General features: G+C 42.3%; 1 protein-coding gene and 1 long non-coding RNA gene across 3 annotated transcripts in view; both read right to left on the minus strand.

The window, feature by feature from the left end:
• Positions 1–15,543, minus strand: part of LOC115101912 (agrin-like) — a 492,981-nt gene extending 477,438 nt beyond the window's left edge. Inside the window, exons 1-2 of one of the 2 annotated variants that reach the window (XM_065005557.1) lie at positions 14,735–15,543; positions 12,737–12,998 (exon numbers count right to left, since the gene is read on the minus strand). In XM_065005557.1, coding sequence (XP_064861629.1) covers positions 12,737–12,998; positions 14,735–14,923 — 451 coding nt within the window. In that variant the 5' untranslated portion in view covers positions 14,924–15,543. The remainder of the gene's footprint in view (positions 1–12,736; positions 12,999–14,734) is intronic. The other variant, XM_065005556.1, reaches the window with a different exon arrangement.
• On the minus strand, positions 1,624–5,994 carry LOC135562993 (uncharacterized). The gene is made up of 3 exons (XR_010460186.1): positions 5,217–5,994; positions 2,517–3,175; positions 1,624–2,362 (listed from the first exon to the last, which is right to left on the minus strand). It is a non-coding gene; the product is annotated as an uncharacterized LOC135562993 (long non-coding RNA).
• Positions 15,544–18,283: the final 2,740 nt, after the last annotated feature.

Consider the following 18,283-nt stretch of genomic DNA (forward strand, 5'->3'; position numbering starts at 1 on the left):
TGGAAAATATTGGAATTATAACTAGGCCTATACTGGAATTATTACTTTGAACCCGTGCTTCTCAAGCTTGCACTTTCTAGCATATAGCCCAGGCCTGATCATTTGATTGAGACAAATTATAGATGCACTTGATCTTGAGAGCCCAGGCAAGAATCGGGCTCTGCTGCAGTTTATCAGAGACGATTGAGAGGCAAAAAGAACATTTACGGACTGAAGTAGAAATGAGTCTCCTACCAAATTCCTCCGTAGCATCTATAGGCATATTACAAACGGTCCCTATACAGCTTCTTTGGGCATTATCGTCTAGCAGCATATATAATGCACTTCCATGAACAAATGAAGAAGCCTAGCGTGGATGATGGGTAAGCCTAGGAAGTGCTCCACCTGCTCCCATGGGAGCAACCCTGGTCACGCATTTGGCCACCTGGCACAATCACCAATTGCTTCTATTCAGTGTTATTCAACATGCAAAAGTCAACATCCTTTGAATATGCCTATTCTTGCCCTAAACAAATAACCTAGGATACTTTAGGTGTCAGTTCTGACTTGTCATATTGTCGCTGCACAGGTTTAGGCTACAAATCCAGAGCCACTTTTACCAAAAGCCTATTGTTTAACGTTGATAAGAAGCACACACGGTCAGTTGTAAAGGCTATTAGTAAGCTTAATAGAATGCTACCATTTCATCTTCAGAGCCTGATTTGTAGGCCTACTGCCCAAACTGGACATCATATCGCTCGCAAAATATACCCTACTTCGGCTCGCAAAATGATAGCCTACTATTGTTTTTGCCCATATTTATATAAAATTAAAATTGTCCGTAACTGACAAAGTATCATATGTTAGGCCTATTTACACTGAACAAAAATATAAAAACGCAACATGCAACAATTGGAACTATTTTACTGAGTTACAGTTATATGGAATTCAGTCAATTGAAAAAATGTGGCACTAATCTACAGCTTTCACATGACTGGGTAGGGGCACAGTAATGGGTGGGCCTGGGAGTACATAGGCCCACTCATTAGGGAGCCAGGCCCAGCCAATCAGAATGAGTTTTTCCCCCAAAAAAGGGCTTTATTACAGACAGATATACTCCTCCGTTTCGGCAGCTGTCAGGGTGACTGTCTCAGACGATCCCGCAAGTGAAGCTGGATGTGAAGGTCCTGGGCTGGCGTGGTTACACATGGTCTGCGGTTGTGAGGATGGTTGGACGTACTGCCAAATTCTCTAAAACTATGTTGATAGAGAAATTAACATTCCTGCAGTCAGCATGCCAATTGCATGCTCTCTCAAAACTTGAGACAGCTGTGTCATTGTGTTGTGAAAAAACTGCACATTTTAGAGTGACCTTTTATTGTCCCAAGCACAAGCTGCATCTGTGTAATGACCATGCTGTTTAATCAGCTTCTTGATATGCCACACCTGTCCGGTGCAGTGGTAGAAAAAGTACTAAATTGTCACACTTGAGTAAAAGTAAAGACACTTTACTGGAAAATTACTCAAGTAAAATGCACATAATAGAATAATACTTGAAAAGTTTTAAAGTACCTGATATTAAATAACCGCAAGGTAAATGTGCTTAAGTATCAAAAGTAAAAGTATGAAACGTAAGAGCCGTAATTCCAAAAAGCAAAACAGCCTGCCCTTTTATTTGGTTTGCTCTTTTCATAAAGGTAACATTCTAAATGATGCACGAAGTTTAGATTTTTAAAAAGGAATGTTGATTCTCAAACAGGCAACACTTCAAAATACATCTCTTACAGACAAAATACTAATGAAGTAATATAGCCAGTAAACTTAAGCACTTACACGTACAGTCACGTTGCTTTAGAAAAACATCCTGCATTACATAAAAAGTACATGTACAGAACCGAACACAATCTCACTGTAGGAATATGAGGACATCACCACTGATGGAACTGTATTAGAAATCAGTGTCTCAGGTCTTTGTAACAAGGACACATATAACGTGAATTTTAAACATAAATTAACAAAACGCATAAGGCACCTGTGTCCTTGGGCTTGCTAGTAGTATTAAGATGTCATTACTTGAAGTTGAAGAATTTACAGATCACCTTCAGCAAAAGCTGGTTTTCAAAGTTTCTGGAATCCAGCCTTGCTTTCCAGGTAGCTGATGCAGCTACGGGTGTGATTAACCACAGAGACAGACTTACAGACTGCCAAGAAGGACTTGAGCAATTCCATATCATCAGCTGAACAGGCCAGATGTCCGTCCTGCTGTTTGGAGCTTTCTTGTTTTGAGACGTCTTCAATGCAGAGAAGAAGTCCTCATCTGATGAACTGGTGCCATCACCTAGCTGCAGCAAGGGTTCTTCCAGGTCCTTGCTGTAGTCCATTCCTGAAATACAAGGAAGATGACAATAGAAATCATGCAGTTATGAGCATAATTAATCCATCCCCGAACTACATAAACCAAGCAACAGGGCTAAATAGGTTACCCATTGGACCGAACCACGAAGTCAGGATTGTTGATTAACCACATGTTGTCTTACCCATTCTGATGGTGGCATCATCCTTTGTCCATGTTTTGATTTTGGGGAAAAAGGATTGCGGCTGCAATAAGCTCAGGGTGGTGAAACGTGGCTGAAGCGCTTCTTCAGTCCCAGTTGTAGCACATCCACCAGAGGTTTACAGAACTTCAGGGACAACTTGATTCAGTCCCAGTTGTAGGGCATCCACCAGAGGTTTACAGAACTTCAGGGACAACTTGATTCCGTCCCAGTTGTAGCACATCCACCAGAGGCTTACAGGACTTCAGGGACAACTTGATTCAGTCCCAGTTGTAGCACATCCACCAGAGGCTTACAGAACTTCAGGGACAACTTGATTCAGTCCCAGTTGTAGCACATCCACCAGAGGCTTATAGGACTTCAGGGACAACTTGATTCAGTCCAAGTTGTAGCACATCCACCAGAGGCTTACAGGACTTCAGGGACAACTTGATTCAGTCCCAGTTGTAGGGCATCCACCAGAGGCTTACAGGACTTCAGGGACAACTTGATTCAGTCCAGTTTTGTGATCAGCAGTTTGATAGTTGGAATTAGCCACCCCATCTGGACATTGGTTTCAGCCGGCAGGATGTTGACGGCCATTGCGACTCGGCTCATGGTGGCAGCAAACTCTGAGAAAGGCGACTTCAGCTGGTTTGAAACTATGAAAAAAATATATATACACACATATTAAACACACTCAGCAAAAAAAGAAACGTCCTCTCAATGTCAACTGCGTTTTCAGCAAACAACATTTTTGTATGAACATAAGATTCAACAACTGAGACAGAAATTGAACAAGTTCCACAGACATGTGACTAACAGAAATGGAATAATGTGTCCCTGAATGGGGGGAGCACGGGGGTCAAAAGTAACAGCCAGTATCGGGTGTGGCCACCAGCTGCATTAATTATTGCAGTGCATTTCCTCCTCATGGACTGCACCAGATTTGCCAGTTCTTGCTGGGGGGGAATGGCCCTAGCCCTCACCCTCAGATCTCACCGGTCCCAGGCGTGCTCAATGGGATTGAGATCCAGGCTCTTTGCTGGCCATGGTAGAACACTGACATTCACACACAAAATGAGCAGCATTGCTGGTGGCATTGTCATGCTGGAGGGTCATGTCAGGATGAGCCTGCAGGAAGGGTACCACATGAGGGAGGAGGATATCTTCCCTGTAACACACAGCGTTGAGATTGCAGGCAATGACAACAAGCTCAGTCCGATGATGCTGTGACACACCGCCCCAGACCATGACGGATCATCCGCCTCCAAATCGATCCTCCAGAGTACAGGCATCGGTGTAACGTTCCATCCTTCGACGATAAACATGAATCCGACCATCACCCCGGTGACCCCTCCGGTCTCAGCCTCCAGTATTTATGCTGCAGTAGTTTATGTGTCGGGTGGCTAGGGTCAGTTTGTTATATCTGGAGTACTTCTCCTGTCCTATTCGGTGTCCTGTGTGAATTTAAGTGTGCGCTCTCTAATTCTCTCTTTCGGAGGACCTGAGCCCTAGGACCATGCCTCAGGACTACCTGACATGATGAGTCCTTGCGGTCCCCAGTCCACCTGGCCGTGCTGCTGCTCCAGTTTCAACTGTTCTGCCTTATTATTATTCGACCATGCTGGTCATTTATGAACATTTGAACATCTTGGCCATTTTCTGTTATAATCTCCACCCGGCACAGCCAGAAGAGGACTGGCCACCCCACATAGCCTGGTTCCTCTCTAGGTTTCTTCCTAGGTTTTGGCCTTTCTATGGAGTTTTTCCTAGCCACCGTGCTTCTACACCTGCATTGCTTGCTGTTTGGGGTTTTAGGCTGGGTTTCTGTAAAGCACTTTGAGATATCAGCTGATGTACGAAGGGCTATATAAATACATTTGATTTGATTTTTTGGTGAGACAAAACCGCGACTTGTCAGTGAAGAGCACTTTTTGCCAGTCCTGTCTGGTCCAGCGACGGTGGGTTTGTGCCCATTGGCGACGTTGTTGCCTGTGATGTCTGTAAGGCAGGTTCTCACCAACAGGCCTACAAGCCCTCAGTCCAGCCTCTCTCAGCCTATTGCAGACAGTCTGAGCACTGATGGAGGGATTGTGCGTTCTGGTGTAACTCGGGCAGTTGTTGTTGCCATCATGTACCTGTCCCGCGGGTGTGATGTTCGGATGTACCGATCCTGTGCAGGTGTTGTTACACATGGTCTGCCACTGAGAGGACGATCAGCTGTCCGTCCTGTTTCCCTATAGCCCTGTCTTAGTGTCCTAAGTTTTCATAACTGTGACCTTAATTGCCTACCGTCTGTAAGCGGTTTGTGTCTGAAGGACCGTTCCACATGTGCATGTTCAGTTAATTGTTCATGCTTCATTGAACAAGCATGGGAAACAGTGTTTAAACCCTTTACAACGAAGATCTGTTTAGTTATTTGGATTTTTAAGAATTATCTTTGAAAGATTGACTTTTCTTTTTTTGCTGAGTTTATATTAAAAAAAATACAGTTTCCTAACCCTATAAAAATGGGACCACTAACCTGATTTAACTACAGTAATCAATGGCTGGATGAGTAGTTGGCTAAATGGATTAATGATTGTGTATGAATACAACATGTGAAACAGTTACTAGTCCCCAAACAAAGGTTCAAGAAAAACTGCAACAGATTTAGACAACATTTAAGACCTTATGACAAAATACATAATCATTACTTACAATGTTCAGAGAACACTGACAACCGCCTATCCTTTGTCTTTGAAGATTATTTCTACAGCCATGAACCAGGAGTTCCACCTTGTAGAATTCAGGCATGGCACTTGGAGGTCGCTTCAACTGATTCGGCTGTAAGTGTGGATCTTCCGCATGTTCCAAAGTGCTTAGCACTTGTCAAATGTTGAACGGGACACCTTTTTGTAAGCCTCACCGGATGTTGCTTTCAGGGCATCGACTGTAGATACTAAGTTGAGTAGGTGACAAGCACAGCGCTGGTGCTTCGGCAGCTGGTACTCAAAACCATCTTTATTGAGGATCGTTGCCACCTCAACAAATTCGACTTCTTCACTCTCCTCTTGTTCCCCTTCCTGTCCTGGCTGAGCTGCTGCTTCACCACCCTGCTTCTGCAGTCTTGTTGTTATCATCTTCTACAAAAACTTGGAAAGTTTAAGAAATTAGAGCTGTTGTCTGTTCTCACAATCTTAACCCGGATTTCAAACTCAGAATGGATTTAGGGCGCCTGCCAACACATCAAAGGTGTGTGACTGTCAGGGTCTATCCAATGGGCTGTAACACCAATGAAGCTCAGTCTTCTTGCAGACAATCAGTTGGTGGTGATGGTGATGTGGTCAACTCCTCTCATGGCCTCAGTCACCTTCATTTCCTTGGTAGCTTCAATCCTGGAGCGTAGTGTGGGCCTTGATAAGATCTTCGAGTTAGGCTGCAGATCCTTGACAAACTCTCTTAAAGGTTGTTGATGGTGTAGGGAGTCTTTGGGGGATGTACTTCTTAAGATTGTGTACATACTTTCTCTGAAATAAGAAAAGAGAAAGACAGTTACTTAGCTAGATAACTACCATCACCAAATACTTAAGGTATAGGATCCTAATGTTAAAGCTATAAACAACTATTGAGTTTGTTACCACCATTTAATATTACAAGGAGAAAAAACAACATGTTAATTGATCTAGCTAGTAGGTTACATAAATAACTCAAGTCTACAGTAAGCTAGCTAGCTAGGGAAGAACCATTTTATCAACTAACACGAGGAATTAAATGGCTAGCTAACTGTGTGTTCGCTAAAAGTAGAACACTTGCATTAGTTAACTTGCTTGCTTGACCACGTGTTTAGAGAAACGGTATTTGACTAGACTAATGTTAACTGACTAAAATGTGCCCAGATTTAGAAACTACTAGTTAGCTAGCTTGCTATCAAGCTCCCAAATTAGCTCATGTCAGTTTAGTTAGCTCACAAAAATTCAGAATCTGGGCACGTTAGCCAGCTAAAGTAGGTAGCTACTAGCTAGTGAACTATTTAGGTATAGGATTAGCTAGCATCAACTAACACTGCTTGTTGCATTAGCAAATGTGGGTGAGCTAGGTTAGTTAATGTTATTCTAACAGTAGGCTTACCTCAATGGTGTTTTTTAGGGTCGACCATGAGTTCTTGAACGCTAGAATTTCCTGAACTTTTGGTAAACATAACAGACATTTAATCCGGTATGGTGGATCCTTAAATTCCGAGAAAAGGAAAAAGCACTTATTTTATATACAGCCAAGGGTGTTACGTCCTCATCAGGAGGTGGAGGTGGTAGAGAGATGTCAGACAGGATTGTGCAATTTCGGACACTGAGAGGATGACTAATTTGCACCCGTTGGGTGTGGTTTACACTTTCAAACCCTTGGACTTGCCCAAACTGAAGAGGATTGGATCAACTCTGCATGTCGTTGCCTGCTGCCTTGCAAAATAAGGTCACCCATCTGTGCCCAGACTTGCCGATGTTGCTTGCATCTTTTTTCCAATTTGCGTTTATATTTTTGTTCAGTGTGCACACACACACAGCCTTCAGAAAGTATTCAGACCCCTTGACATTTTTTTACACATTTTGTTAGGTAACAGCCTTATTCTAAAATGTGTTCAAATAAATTCCCCTCACCAATATACACACAAAACCCCATAAAGACAAAGCAAAAACAAATGATGCTACAAGCTCGGCACACCTGTATTTGGGGAGTTTCTCTCGTTCTTCTCTGCAGATATTCTCAAGCGCTGTCAGGTTGCATGGGGAGCATTGCTGCACAGCTATTTTCCGGTCTCCCCAGAGATGTTCAAATTCCGGGCTTTGACTGGGCCACTTAAGGACATGTCACGAAGCCACTCGTGCGTTGTCTTGGCTGTGTACGGAGGCTCTGGAGCAGGTTTTCATCAAGGATGTCTCTGTACTTTGCTACCACCAACACGCTTCACCGTGGGGATGGTGCCATGTTTACTTCACTCAGGCCAAAGAGTTCAATCTTGGTTTCATCAGACCAGAAAATCTTCTTTCTCATGATCTGAGTCTTTAGGTGCCTTTTGGCAAACTCCAAGCAGGTTGTCATGTCCTATTGTCTGGCCTGATTAGTGGAGTGCTGCAAAGATGGATGTCCTTCTGGAATGTTCTCCCATCTCCACAGAGAACCTCTGGAGCTCTGTCAGAGTGTCCCTGACCAAGGCCCTTCACCGAATGCTCAGTTTGGCTGGAAGAGGAAGAGTATTGGTGGTTCCAAACATATTCCATTTAAAAATGGAGGCCACTGTGTTATTGGGGACCTTCAATGTTGCAAAAAATTGGGGATGTGGTATGGGATCTTTTATTGGCCTCTTAATGCCACATTTTCAGATCTAGACTAAATGCCAATGCATGCTTGGCCACAGGAAATGGATTATGAGATGGGCATGCATACATACATACATACATACATACATACATACATACATACATACATACATACATACATACATACATACAATTGAAGTTGGAAGTTTACATAAACAAGTTTTTTAAATGACTCCAACCTAAGTGTTTCAACCACTGAACACATTTTTTGTTAAACAAACTATAGTTTTGGCAAGTCGGTTAGGACATTTTTCCAACAATTGTATACAGACAGATTATTACACTTATATTTCACTGTATCACAATTCCAGTGGGTCAGAAGTTTACATACACTATGTTGACTCTGCATTTAAACAGCTTGGAAAATTTCAAAAAATTATGTCATTGCTTTAGAAGATTCTGATAGGCTAATTGACATCATTTGAGTCAATTGGAGGTCTACCTGTGTATTTCAAGGCCTACCTTGAAACTCAGTGGCTCTTTGCTTGACATCATGGAAAAATCCAAAGAAATCAAAAATTGTAGGCCTCCACAAGTCTGGTTCATCCTTGGGAGCAATTTCCAAATGCTTGAAGGTACCACGTTCATCTGAACAAACAATAGTACGCAAGTATAAACACCATGGGACCATGCAGCCGTCATACCGCTCAGGAAGGAGACACGTTCTGTCTCGTAGAGATGAACATACTTTGGTGCGAAATGTTCAAATCAATCCCAGAACAACAGCAAAGGACCTTGTGAAGATGTTGGAGGAAACAGGTGCAAAGGTATCTATATCCACAGTAAAATTAGTCTATATTGACATAACCTGAAAGGCCGCTGAGCAAGGAAGAAGACACTGCTCCAAAACCGCCATAAAAAAAGCCAGACTATGGTTTGCAACTGCACATGGGGACAAACATCATGCTTTTTGGAGAAATGTCCTCTGATCTGATTAAACAAAAATATAACTGTTTGGCCATAATGACCATCATTATGTTTGGAGGAAAAAGGGGGAGGCTTGCAAGCCAATGAACACCATCCCAACTGTGAAGCACGAGGGTGGCAGCATCATGTTGTGGGGGTGCTTTGCTGCAGGAGGGACTGGTGCACTTCACAAAATAGATGGCATCATGAGGTGGGAAATTATGTGGATACATTGAAGCAAAATCTCAAGACATCAGTCAGGAAGTTAAAGCTTGGTTGCAAATTGGTCTTCCAAATCGACAATGACCCCAAGCATACTTCCAAAGTTGTGGCAAAATGGCTTAAGGACAACAAAGTCAAGGTATTGGAGTGGCCATCACAAAGCCCTGACCTCAATCCTATCAAAATGTGTGGGCAGAACTGAAAAAGCGTGTGCGAGCAAGGAGGCCTAAAACCTGACTCAGTTACACCAGCTCTGTCAGGAGGAATGGGCCGAAATTCACTCAACTTATTGTGGGAAGCTTGTGGAAGGCTACCCAAAACATTTGACCCAAGTTAAACAAACAATTTAAAAGGCAATGCTACCAAATACTAATTGAATGTAACTAAACTTCTGACCCACTGGCAATATGATGAAAGAAATAAAAGCTGAAATAAATCATTCTCTCTACTATTATTCTGACATTTCACATTCTTAATATAAAGTACTGATCCTAACTGACCTAAGACAGGGAATTCTTACTAGGATTAAATGTCAGGAATTGTGAAAAACTGAATTTAAAGGTATTTGGCTAAGGTGTATGTAAACATCCGACTTCAACTGTACATACATACACGACTGTTCAACAGTTTGAGGTCACTGAGAAATTCTTGTTTTCCATGAAAACATACATGAAATTAGTTGAAAAATGAAATATAGTCAAGACGTTGACAAGGTTAAATAATGAATTTTAATCTAAATAATAATTGTGTCTTTAAAACTGCTTTCGTCAAAGAATCCTCCATTTGCAGCAATTACAACCTTGCAGACCTTTGGCATTATATTTGTCTATTTGTTGAGGTAATCTGAAGAGATTTTACCCCATGCTTCTACCCCATGCTTCCTGAAGAACCTCCCACGTATTGCCCAGCGACAGCCCCGAAACCTGAAGGATCTGGAGAAGGTCTGTATGGAGGAGTGGGCCAAAATCCCTGCTGCAGTGTGTGCAAACCTGGTCAAGAACTACAGGAAACGTATGATCTGTACCAAATATTAAAGTTCTGCTTTTCTGATGTATCAAATACTTATGTCATGCAATAAAATGCAAATTAATTACTTAAGAATCATACAATGTGATTTTCTGGATTTTTGTTTTAGATTCCGTCTCTCACAGTTGAAGTGTACCAATGATAAAAATTACAGACCTCTACATGCTTTGTAAGTAGGAAAACCTGCAAAATCGGCAGTGTATCAAATACTTGTTCTCCCCACTGTCGATATTCCATTCAAATTCTGCCGTTTCCAAATACAATAGTCATTTACAACATTAACAATGTCTACACTGTATTTCTGATCAATTTGATGTTATTTTTAAGGACGAAACGTGTTTTTCTTTCACAGTCAAGGATATTTCTAAGTGACCCCAAACTTTTGAACAGTAGTGTACATTCTGCCCTTTTTTCTTAATTCAGACTCTAAATTGCCTTTGAGGGCCCAGTAAACAGAGATAAAACGTTGGGAGTGGGTCAAATATGGAGCTGTGCTTGTAATAGCGCCGGGTGTTTACAGACTCCTTTGGGGGGGGCTGCTGTTAGCGAGATAAAAGCATTTCTTGCGTGATCCCGTGCAAGGTTTTGGAGTGGCCCGTACTGCGGCACTGAAGCGCTGTGGAGCGAGTGCGAAACATGATGCCTCCAGGCATCTAGCTACACCGTGGAGCTTTAGTAGCACTTCCCGACCATGAGATGCCAAGCAAAACATATATCCTCAGCATTCCAAGTGAACACTAGAACAAATCATTTCCTCACTATCTCTTCCTCGCTCTTTCCACTTCATTCGCACTTATCCTCTCTCTCCCCATGCATGTTACACAAAGACTCTTTCCTCCCCACCGAGCTCCGCTAGGCATCCCTGGGCCTCTCCTAGCTGTGGAAATGTCAAGAATGGGAAGAAAGAGGATACACTGAGCGCAGAGGCAGGTAGAGCCTTGTCCGACTGTACTAACATCCCCAGTCTTCTCGATGGGTGGTTGGCTGCTCACAGAGGATGGGATCCAAATTGACTATCTTAATTAAAGACTTTGCAACTTTGAAGCCTCAGAGCTCATTCTTCAGAGGAATGCCAATCACTCGCCTGGCTGAAATGGGTCCCGGGAAGAAAAAAAAAATCTGGATTTGTATCTAATGCAATATATTACAATTTCAAATACATTGCAAGTTAACTTGAATAAAGCTTGAAACGTTTCATAAGGTTTCATTGAAACAGGACACGAAAGCATATGTTCTCTCTTCACTAGTCCACACATTTTTTTTTTTTTTGCAGTAGCATACATAACACTAGGCCCCCTAGCTGGTTATGTGAAATATTGGGCTACTCTGGCCATGCTAAGAACCTCTTCAAACACAAGGCACCCACAACAAAAAAGGACACATTCTAGATCTATATAGTAGTTGCTAGAGCGAAGAAACTCCCCTCTTCGCAACAAAAATAAATAAATAAAAATAAAAACATGTAAAAAAGGTACAAAAAAGGTTAGCAGGTTAGCAGTACCGTGTTTCTTGCTTAGACAGACAAGCAAATTCATTTTTGCGTGCCAAACTCAACCAAACTCTATAAGCAAACTGTGACCATTGGAATCACCTGCTACCACGAATGAGTCATGCACCGACTGTTTTCCCTGGTATTTGAGGCCTTCTTATGAAGTCTTACTTTGACCAGCATTGTCACGCACCAGCTGAACAGCAACAAGCCATGCTTGATGGCAGAGGTCAGATAGGGGCATAGACACGGACTCATTTGTCACGGGTATGGGTCTTCTTATAGTGGATGACAAATGGGTTCTCTACAAAAAATACCAAGAGGCAAACCTTTTCAATTAACTCTTACTGCCGTGGGGACGTTTTCGGTATCTACGGCTGGCTAAAATGTATTATTCGTGTCCTTTTTTCTCCCAAACTCAGGAAGCTCCTCGAAAACCATGTTCTCAAGTGCAGACAAGTCTCATCTATTCATTCGTTCTCCACTTCAGTTCCCACCTGCTACAGACTCTGCCTCTGTTTAGATAAAATGAGAAAGGCACCAAGGCTTTGCCACTAACAGTGGTGTGAACATAACGGTCAACTGCTAAAAGTGTGTGAGAAATGTCATCCCCAGTAAATAACTCAAAGCTCTGGGTTATATGTAAAAATACTTAAGGAGCTCCCTGACTACATAAAACGTCCCACTGACAAGGGTCAAAGGTTAGGGTTCAAGCCTCAGGGAGGTCATTTACTGTCTCTGAAGGTGTTCATCAAAGGGGACACTGTCTACCTCCTTGAGGGCTGACAGATCATTGAAGGGCCGCACCACATTCACCATGACAACCAACATGCTTAGACACTCAGGTGTCCCAATTTGTCTGAGTACTGGGAAACAGAGTTATGGGTGTAACCCTACAGCTATGAGATTTCAGACACCACCTACTTGTGATGCATGAGAGCAGGGATTGTGATGCCTAGCTTTACAATGTGACTGCCCAATACAACTGTCAGAATAACCTTAAAATAATCACATTAACTAACAGGTGGCAATAGCAATTGCAGGTAGCAATTTCCATGAAATTGACTCTTCTCGGGCTAATGTGTGAAGGTTTAGCAACAACACATTCAGTTCACCTGGCTGGCACTTGCAGCCAAATTAGATAGGACACTTAAAGATGGGGTGTCTATTCCATACAGTCCTGTTGAGACAGAGAGAGAGGAGACAACAAAATGGCGGCTTACCGTCCACACAGTGCTCCACCTCCTCCAGGTTACGCAGGGTAATCCTCATCAGGCTGGAGTTGAGCATCAGCTCATTCTTGTGCGTTGGCCACATGAACTCCGGAGCCAGGTTGACAAAGAAAATGCGCGTGTCGCCAGTGGCAACCTGGTTGTCGCAGACCTCAGGGTCCCCAAAGCCACCAATCATCACCTTGTTTCCACCGTCCAAAAGAACCTCGCCATTGACCATGGTCTTTCCTTTCAGGTACCGCCATACCCTCACCTTTACCAAGGCCATGGAGAAAGACAGTGGGGGGTTTAGCTCTGTATTGAGGCTTTAATGGTAGACTGAACAAGATGACATCATAAACAGGATATGATGTCTGCAAGAGGAACGTTGTCATATGGTTTATGATGTCATTTTGCAGTCTAACTTAAAGCAAACAAAAAACTTAAAGCAAAAAAAAAAGTATTTTGCAATAATTTTAGTCAAACAAATATATTTCAGCCAGGACTCCAGGACTAATCTAAAGTATTGCATGGACTTGTTCTCCAAAGCACTTACTGTAATACAAATTTAAAAAGGGCCAAATTGTATACATCACAGAGTAACAGGTTGAATAATGACTTACTTTCCTGGACAACATCTCCTAAACCATAATCTTATTTCCAACAGAAGACTTTGCATATTCATTGGTAGGTTTTCATTTCACTTTATGGGCTGGTGTCATTTGGTGGTCCAGATCCCAAAATGGGAGAACTTATCCACATCCCAAATCATGAGCCAAGGAACCATAGACCAACCAGCAGGTTGCAGATCTGGAAGAGCGCCGACTGCCACTGCTTTTTAAATTTACAATGAATGACCAAAGGAATTTCTCAATGATAGACAATGCGGAGGGGTTTGTGGCGGACTGTTAATTGCAGGATTGGCTTCTGTCATTGGAATAACTTGTTTGCAGCCCTTTTAATCTTAATGCAGCACAACAAGCTTTTCACGCACCAATTTGAATATGTATTTATCCATCTGTTAACAGTGCACGTTACTACATGATTTTGCAACCAAGTCATCAGAATCTCAGGTGCAACCTACTGCCAGTGTGCCCTAGAGCAAGGCCCTTTAACCCATAACCTGCTGCAGGGCTTTGTGACTGACCCCGTGCTGCTTCCAGCCTCTAGTCTTGTGTCTGCAGAGTTAACACAAGATCGCAAAATATTAATTCTGTATTTTTATCTTTATGTATTTTTATCATCTTTATCCTATTGGTATAATGGTTTGTCATGTTTGCAAAAAAAAGTGTAGTTTATTGCTTCCAGAGAGATGCATACCGTTTTCAACATACCACCAAATGGACCACTGACGATACAAACGGATGCAGTTTGCAGGAGGTCGGTCAAGGGCACTGGCAGGTGGTTCACAGCATGTTTGAGATGATTAAGTGGCAGTACGTCCAGTAGCTATATAATTGATGGTTAGATGGTAAAAACTTTAATGAACACGTAAGATATGGATCTTTAGTGTTGTGCTCAGTGACAAGGTAATTGTCAAATACTACCTCATGCCTATAAATAAAGAAAGTCTGAAGAACCGCAAATGTAACGCCGTATAGCTAATTCAAGCATTTAAATCATTAGAGCTCAATTGACCTTCCCTTTGAATACAAATCTTTGTGTTCCCTATGTATGTATAAAAGGGTTTATTATCCTAAAATGCGTAATAAAAGTCGTTTGTTGAAAGGGGCGATATTGTTACTTATTTGTTCAACTTTGCCTTTATTTTAAGCTTTGCGAATGTACGAGTAAAACTGATGCACTGATTCGAATGACCACAAATGAACAAAATATTCCAAATGAAAAGTGGGCTGCTTTTTGACAGGTGCCCCCTTGGCGTTACATGTAATCCTACCCTACTTAAACATGTGATACGTTGTAACGTTTTCAACGCGACTATGTTCAAGACGGTTAAAGATTGAGCAGCAACCTCATTCAACAGAAATCTATCAACTCACTCAGACGTACCTTGCATGAGTAGGTATTGTGCACTGGGTCCATGTTCATGATTTCTTCAACGGTGCCAGTCAGAACCACGTTCGCCTCCTCTTCCCTTTTCTCCAAATCTTCCTCCGGGCAACTTTCATGACCCCGTTGACAGAAAACCGCGACTATCATCAATGCCCACCCGTACATGTGAGTTTGTTCTGAACCCATGGTCACGAAAACGGAGAACAAAAAGTTGCGGACGAAATTAAATCTCTGCGACGTAAAGTAGCCTAGAAATTGATGTTGCAACAATACTCGCTATTTCGGTTAGAGCAATGCTTCTGATTTCCCTACTGACCACGAAGCTCCCAGTTTCAGCCAGGACTCATGCATCTACTGCGTCGGGGCCAAGCTGCCTGACTGGGAGCCGGCAGGGAGAGAAACGGGTTCTCTCTCGAGGAATGCGCTACACTTCAGCCTCTCGATTCTTTCACAGTCACCCCTTCTGATTTGCATGCAGTCTGAATTGTTGACACGACTTGTGAAGGGGACCTTCGTCTTCAGGAACGCTGCCGAATGTGGTGTAAAACGCCACCCTTCGGAGAAAGAACTCGTCCAATAGAACAAGTGTAGAACCAAAAAGGGATTACACTGTGACAATGAAGTAGTCTATGCCTATATTGTTTAGTTATAGCCTAAACTATAAAATAACCATTTACAAACAGTCCAAAACTGGAAATAAAGTACACCTTTCTTAAGCAATCATATTATGGATCTTTGTTAAGATTTCCCATTATCAACATCTGTACATGCTACCATTATGTCCCTTTTGTTGGGAATGGGCCACTGCGTACATTTACATGCTTCACAAATTAATTAAATAGCCTGCCCGTCAATCTATACGAGCAAAATGTCGGGTTTACAGTGCGCTCTCGAAAACAGGATATTTGTAACGTACATCGCATTGGTCCGTACAATTGCCCGTTTTTTAGTGCCCCAAAAACGTAATACTTCCAGATGAACCGTAATATCAATACCATTGTAAAGCACCATTTTTTCCCCTTTCCAACAGAATCAATTACATGACCTAAACGCTGCCCGTTTCTGCATAATTCAAGCAGGCAATGAGCCCTTCGGGTCTTTTAAAAATAGCTGGTGGGTAATGAAACTAATGCATGATAGTGAGAAGCAGAGATGTTGTGCGAAATGTGCTTTTTTTTCACTCGATCTGTCCAACTTATCACCCTATCGCCTCTAAAATGTAAATAAAGAGTTTATATAATGTGTCATTACATACCTATTTGAAGGTTTGTTGAATTTGAATCAGGTTTTTAGGGCGGTGCTAAAGTGATCTTAGAAGTAAACAGCGGCTTTGAGAATGACGATCGCATGCAATGAGAAAAATGACTAGGTCGCCCCCCTTACCCAGTCACTGTCCATTTCTTGTTTTTAAAGGATGATAAAGTGCTACACCTGGTGGAGAGAGATTGTAAGACAGAAATAGTTGCTTTATGCGTGCGGTAAGTTACGACATGACATGTCAAGATGTAATGGAGAGTCAGTTTTTTCAACTTTTAACCTCCAATACTATAGAGCCATTACCATGTCGACCAACGCTTGAATAGAAACAAGTTCACACCCCCAATTTTGACGTCAACACAGTCGCTACAGTCCCTTTAGTTTTCTTTGTAGCCTCATTTGAATGTTGCGGTTGCGCACATTTGCACGGAATGGGTTGAGTTTACGTTAGAGATTTGTTGGTGGTTTACCTCGTATTTCTGGAGCCCTTCCCCGTTTGGTGTAAATCTTGAAAGTAGGCCTAGCCTATTCACAATTAAAATGTCAACATCAGGAACGAACAGAACGCAGCATGACAGGCCGATAGTTTGATTGTACCCTTCTTTGCCATAACAAAACACAATTTTGCACTAGGCCTACTAATTTAGCACCTTAATAAACCATTGGGCCTACCCATTCCTGGCTTTTATGAATGCCTATTATCTCTCCCAATCCAAGGACACATTCTGAAAAGTGAGTGCAAGCAGTGTTTGCTGTTTTATTTCATTAAATATCTATGACAATGTGCACATCCCAATTCTGCACCCAATTAACTTTGCTGGAAGTCAATGGATAAAACCAAGAACTCCCTTTTTAGTTTGTTCTCATGTTGGCAAAGTGACTCCTAATGCAGCTAGATAAGACTACTTTCCATTTGCACGCCTTAATCTACATCCTGGAAGCATTTGTTGGGCAGAACGGCAGATTTTCCACTTTGCCAGCTCGGGGATTTGAACCATTGACCTTTCAGTTACTGGCCCAACTCTTTTAACTGCTAGGCAACCTGCTGCAGGTCCTAAGACAATGGGATTTTCTTAAACTCTACGGATTAAGTAGACTCAACAGCATAGAACTATTTCAACACAAAAAGTCTGTTTTTCAGAATTGTCAGAGGACAAACAGGTCCCGGGGCTATTGAACTTCCCGACGTTGAACTTCAGTGCTCACTTTTTCAAAATGTATCTATTCGGATTTTGGCTATTTGATAGGATTAAATGCATAGAAATAGAATGATTAGAATGGGCGAATCATTGACTTGAATGGGGCTCCCGTTGTATTAATTTCATTTGCATGCATGTTATCCTATCCAGTGTTGCCAACTCCTCAGTAAGGAAAGCTATTGGCATGCCCTAAAAGTCTCTAGAAGTCTCTAAATGATGTAATCACCAAATTTGCATAATTGGCCATGTGCATGTAATTGTGATGGATGCTGTAGGAGAGAGGAATAATGTCGTGGGAGAGACAAACACCCTAAATATGTTTAGAACTACAAATGAGCAAGCTGCAGAGAGTGGCACACACAACGAATAAGAACCAGATATTTGAGGCCATACTCCTCCTCCTTCAGCACTTTATGGACCCCATTGTTAATCCCTGTCATAAGAGGCATTGTCAGTCCCTATCCCCAGGAGTTTCTCTTTTTTAAGACAACACTTCTCGAGGAAAGCCACAACAGCACGGGCTATAGATTGGCATCTCCTCCCTCCAACTCAACAGGCCCCAGAAATGTTGATACAACTGTCTGCTTGGTGTCACTAAAGTACCTTATCGCAACCCCCAGGTACTTAGAAACACTTACCTCCGTGGACTCATCGAGGAGGAGGCTGAAACGCTGGTCACCCACGTCTGCAACCAACTTTTTCAGAAAGTATGGTGCTAGAACACCATTAATAATTTCTGTGCACTTTGTCCTGTGTATTTTGAAATGGGTAGCAGCAGTGGAGTCTGAGAAAGCAGCTCTACATGCTTCTCCAATGTGATCACATGCCAGCATGGAACAGTGTCCAGCGATAGCTAATGCCATGGTGCCTCAGCCTTTTTTGCAGAGTCCATTTTTTAACCATAAACGGCAGCTTGTTTTGGGTGGAACTGTTTTTAGGCTTTGCCTTTTGAGTATGTTTTTGAGTTGTCATGTGTTTTTTTACATCACTAAGTTTGGTGTAGAAATCAGCCTTACAATACAGGCAGTATGCCCATGTATCATCTCCAATAAATGGCTTCAACCAGCCTTTGAATTCAAGGTTTGATTCC

This window comes from Oncorhynchus nerka, linkage group LG20 (genome assembly GCF_034236695.1).
Source record: "Oncorhynchus nerka isolate Pitt River linkage group LG20, Oner_Uvic_2.0, whole genome shotgun sequence".
Lineage (NCBI taxonomy): Eukaryota > Metazoa > Chordata > Actinopteri > Salmoniformes > Salmonidae > Oncorhynchus > Oncorhynchus nerka.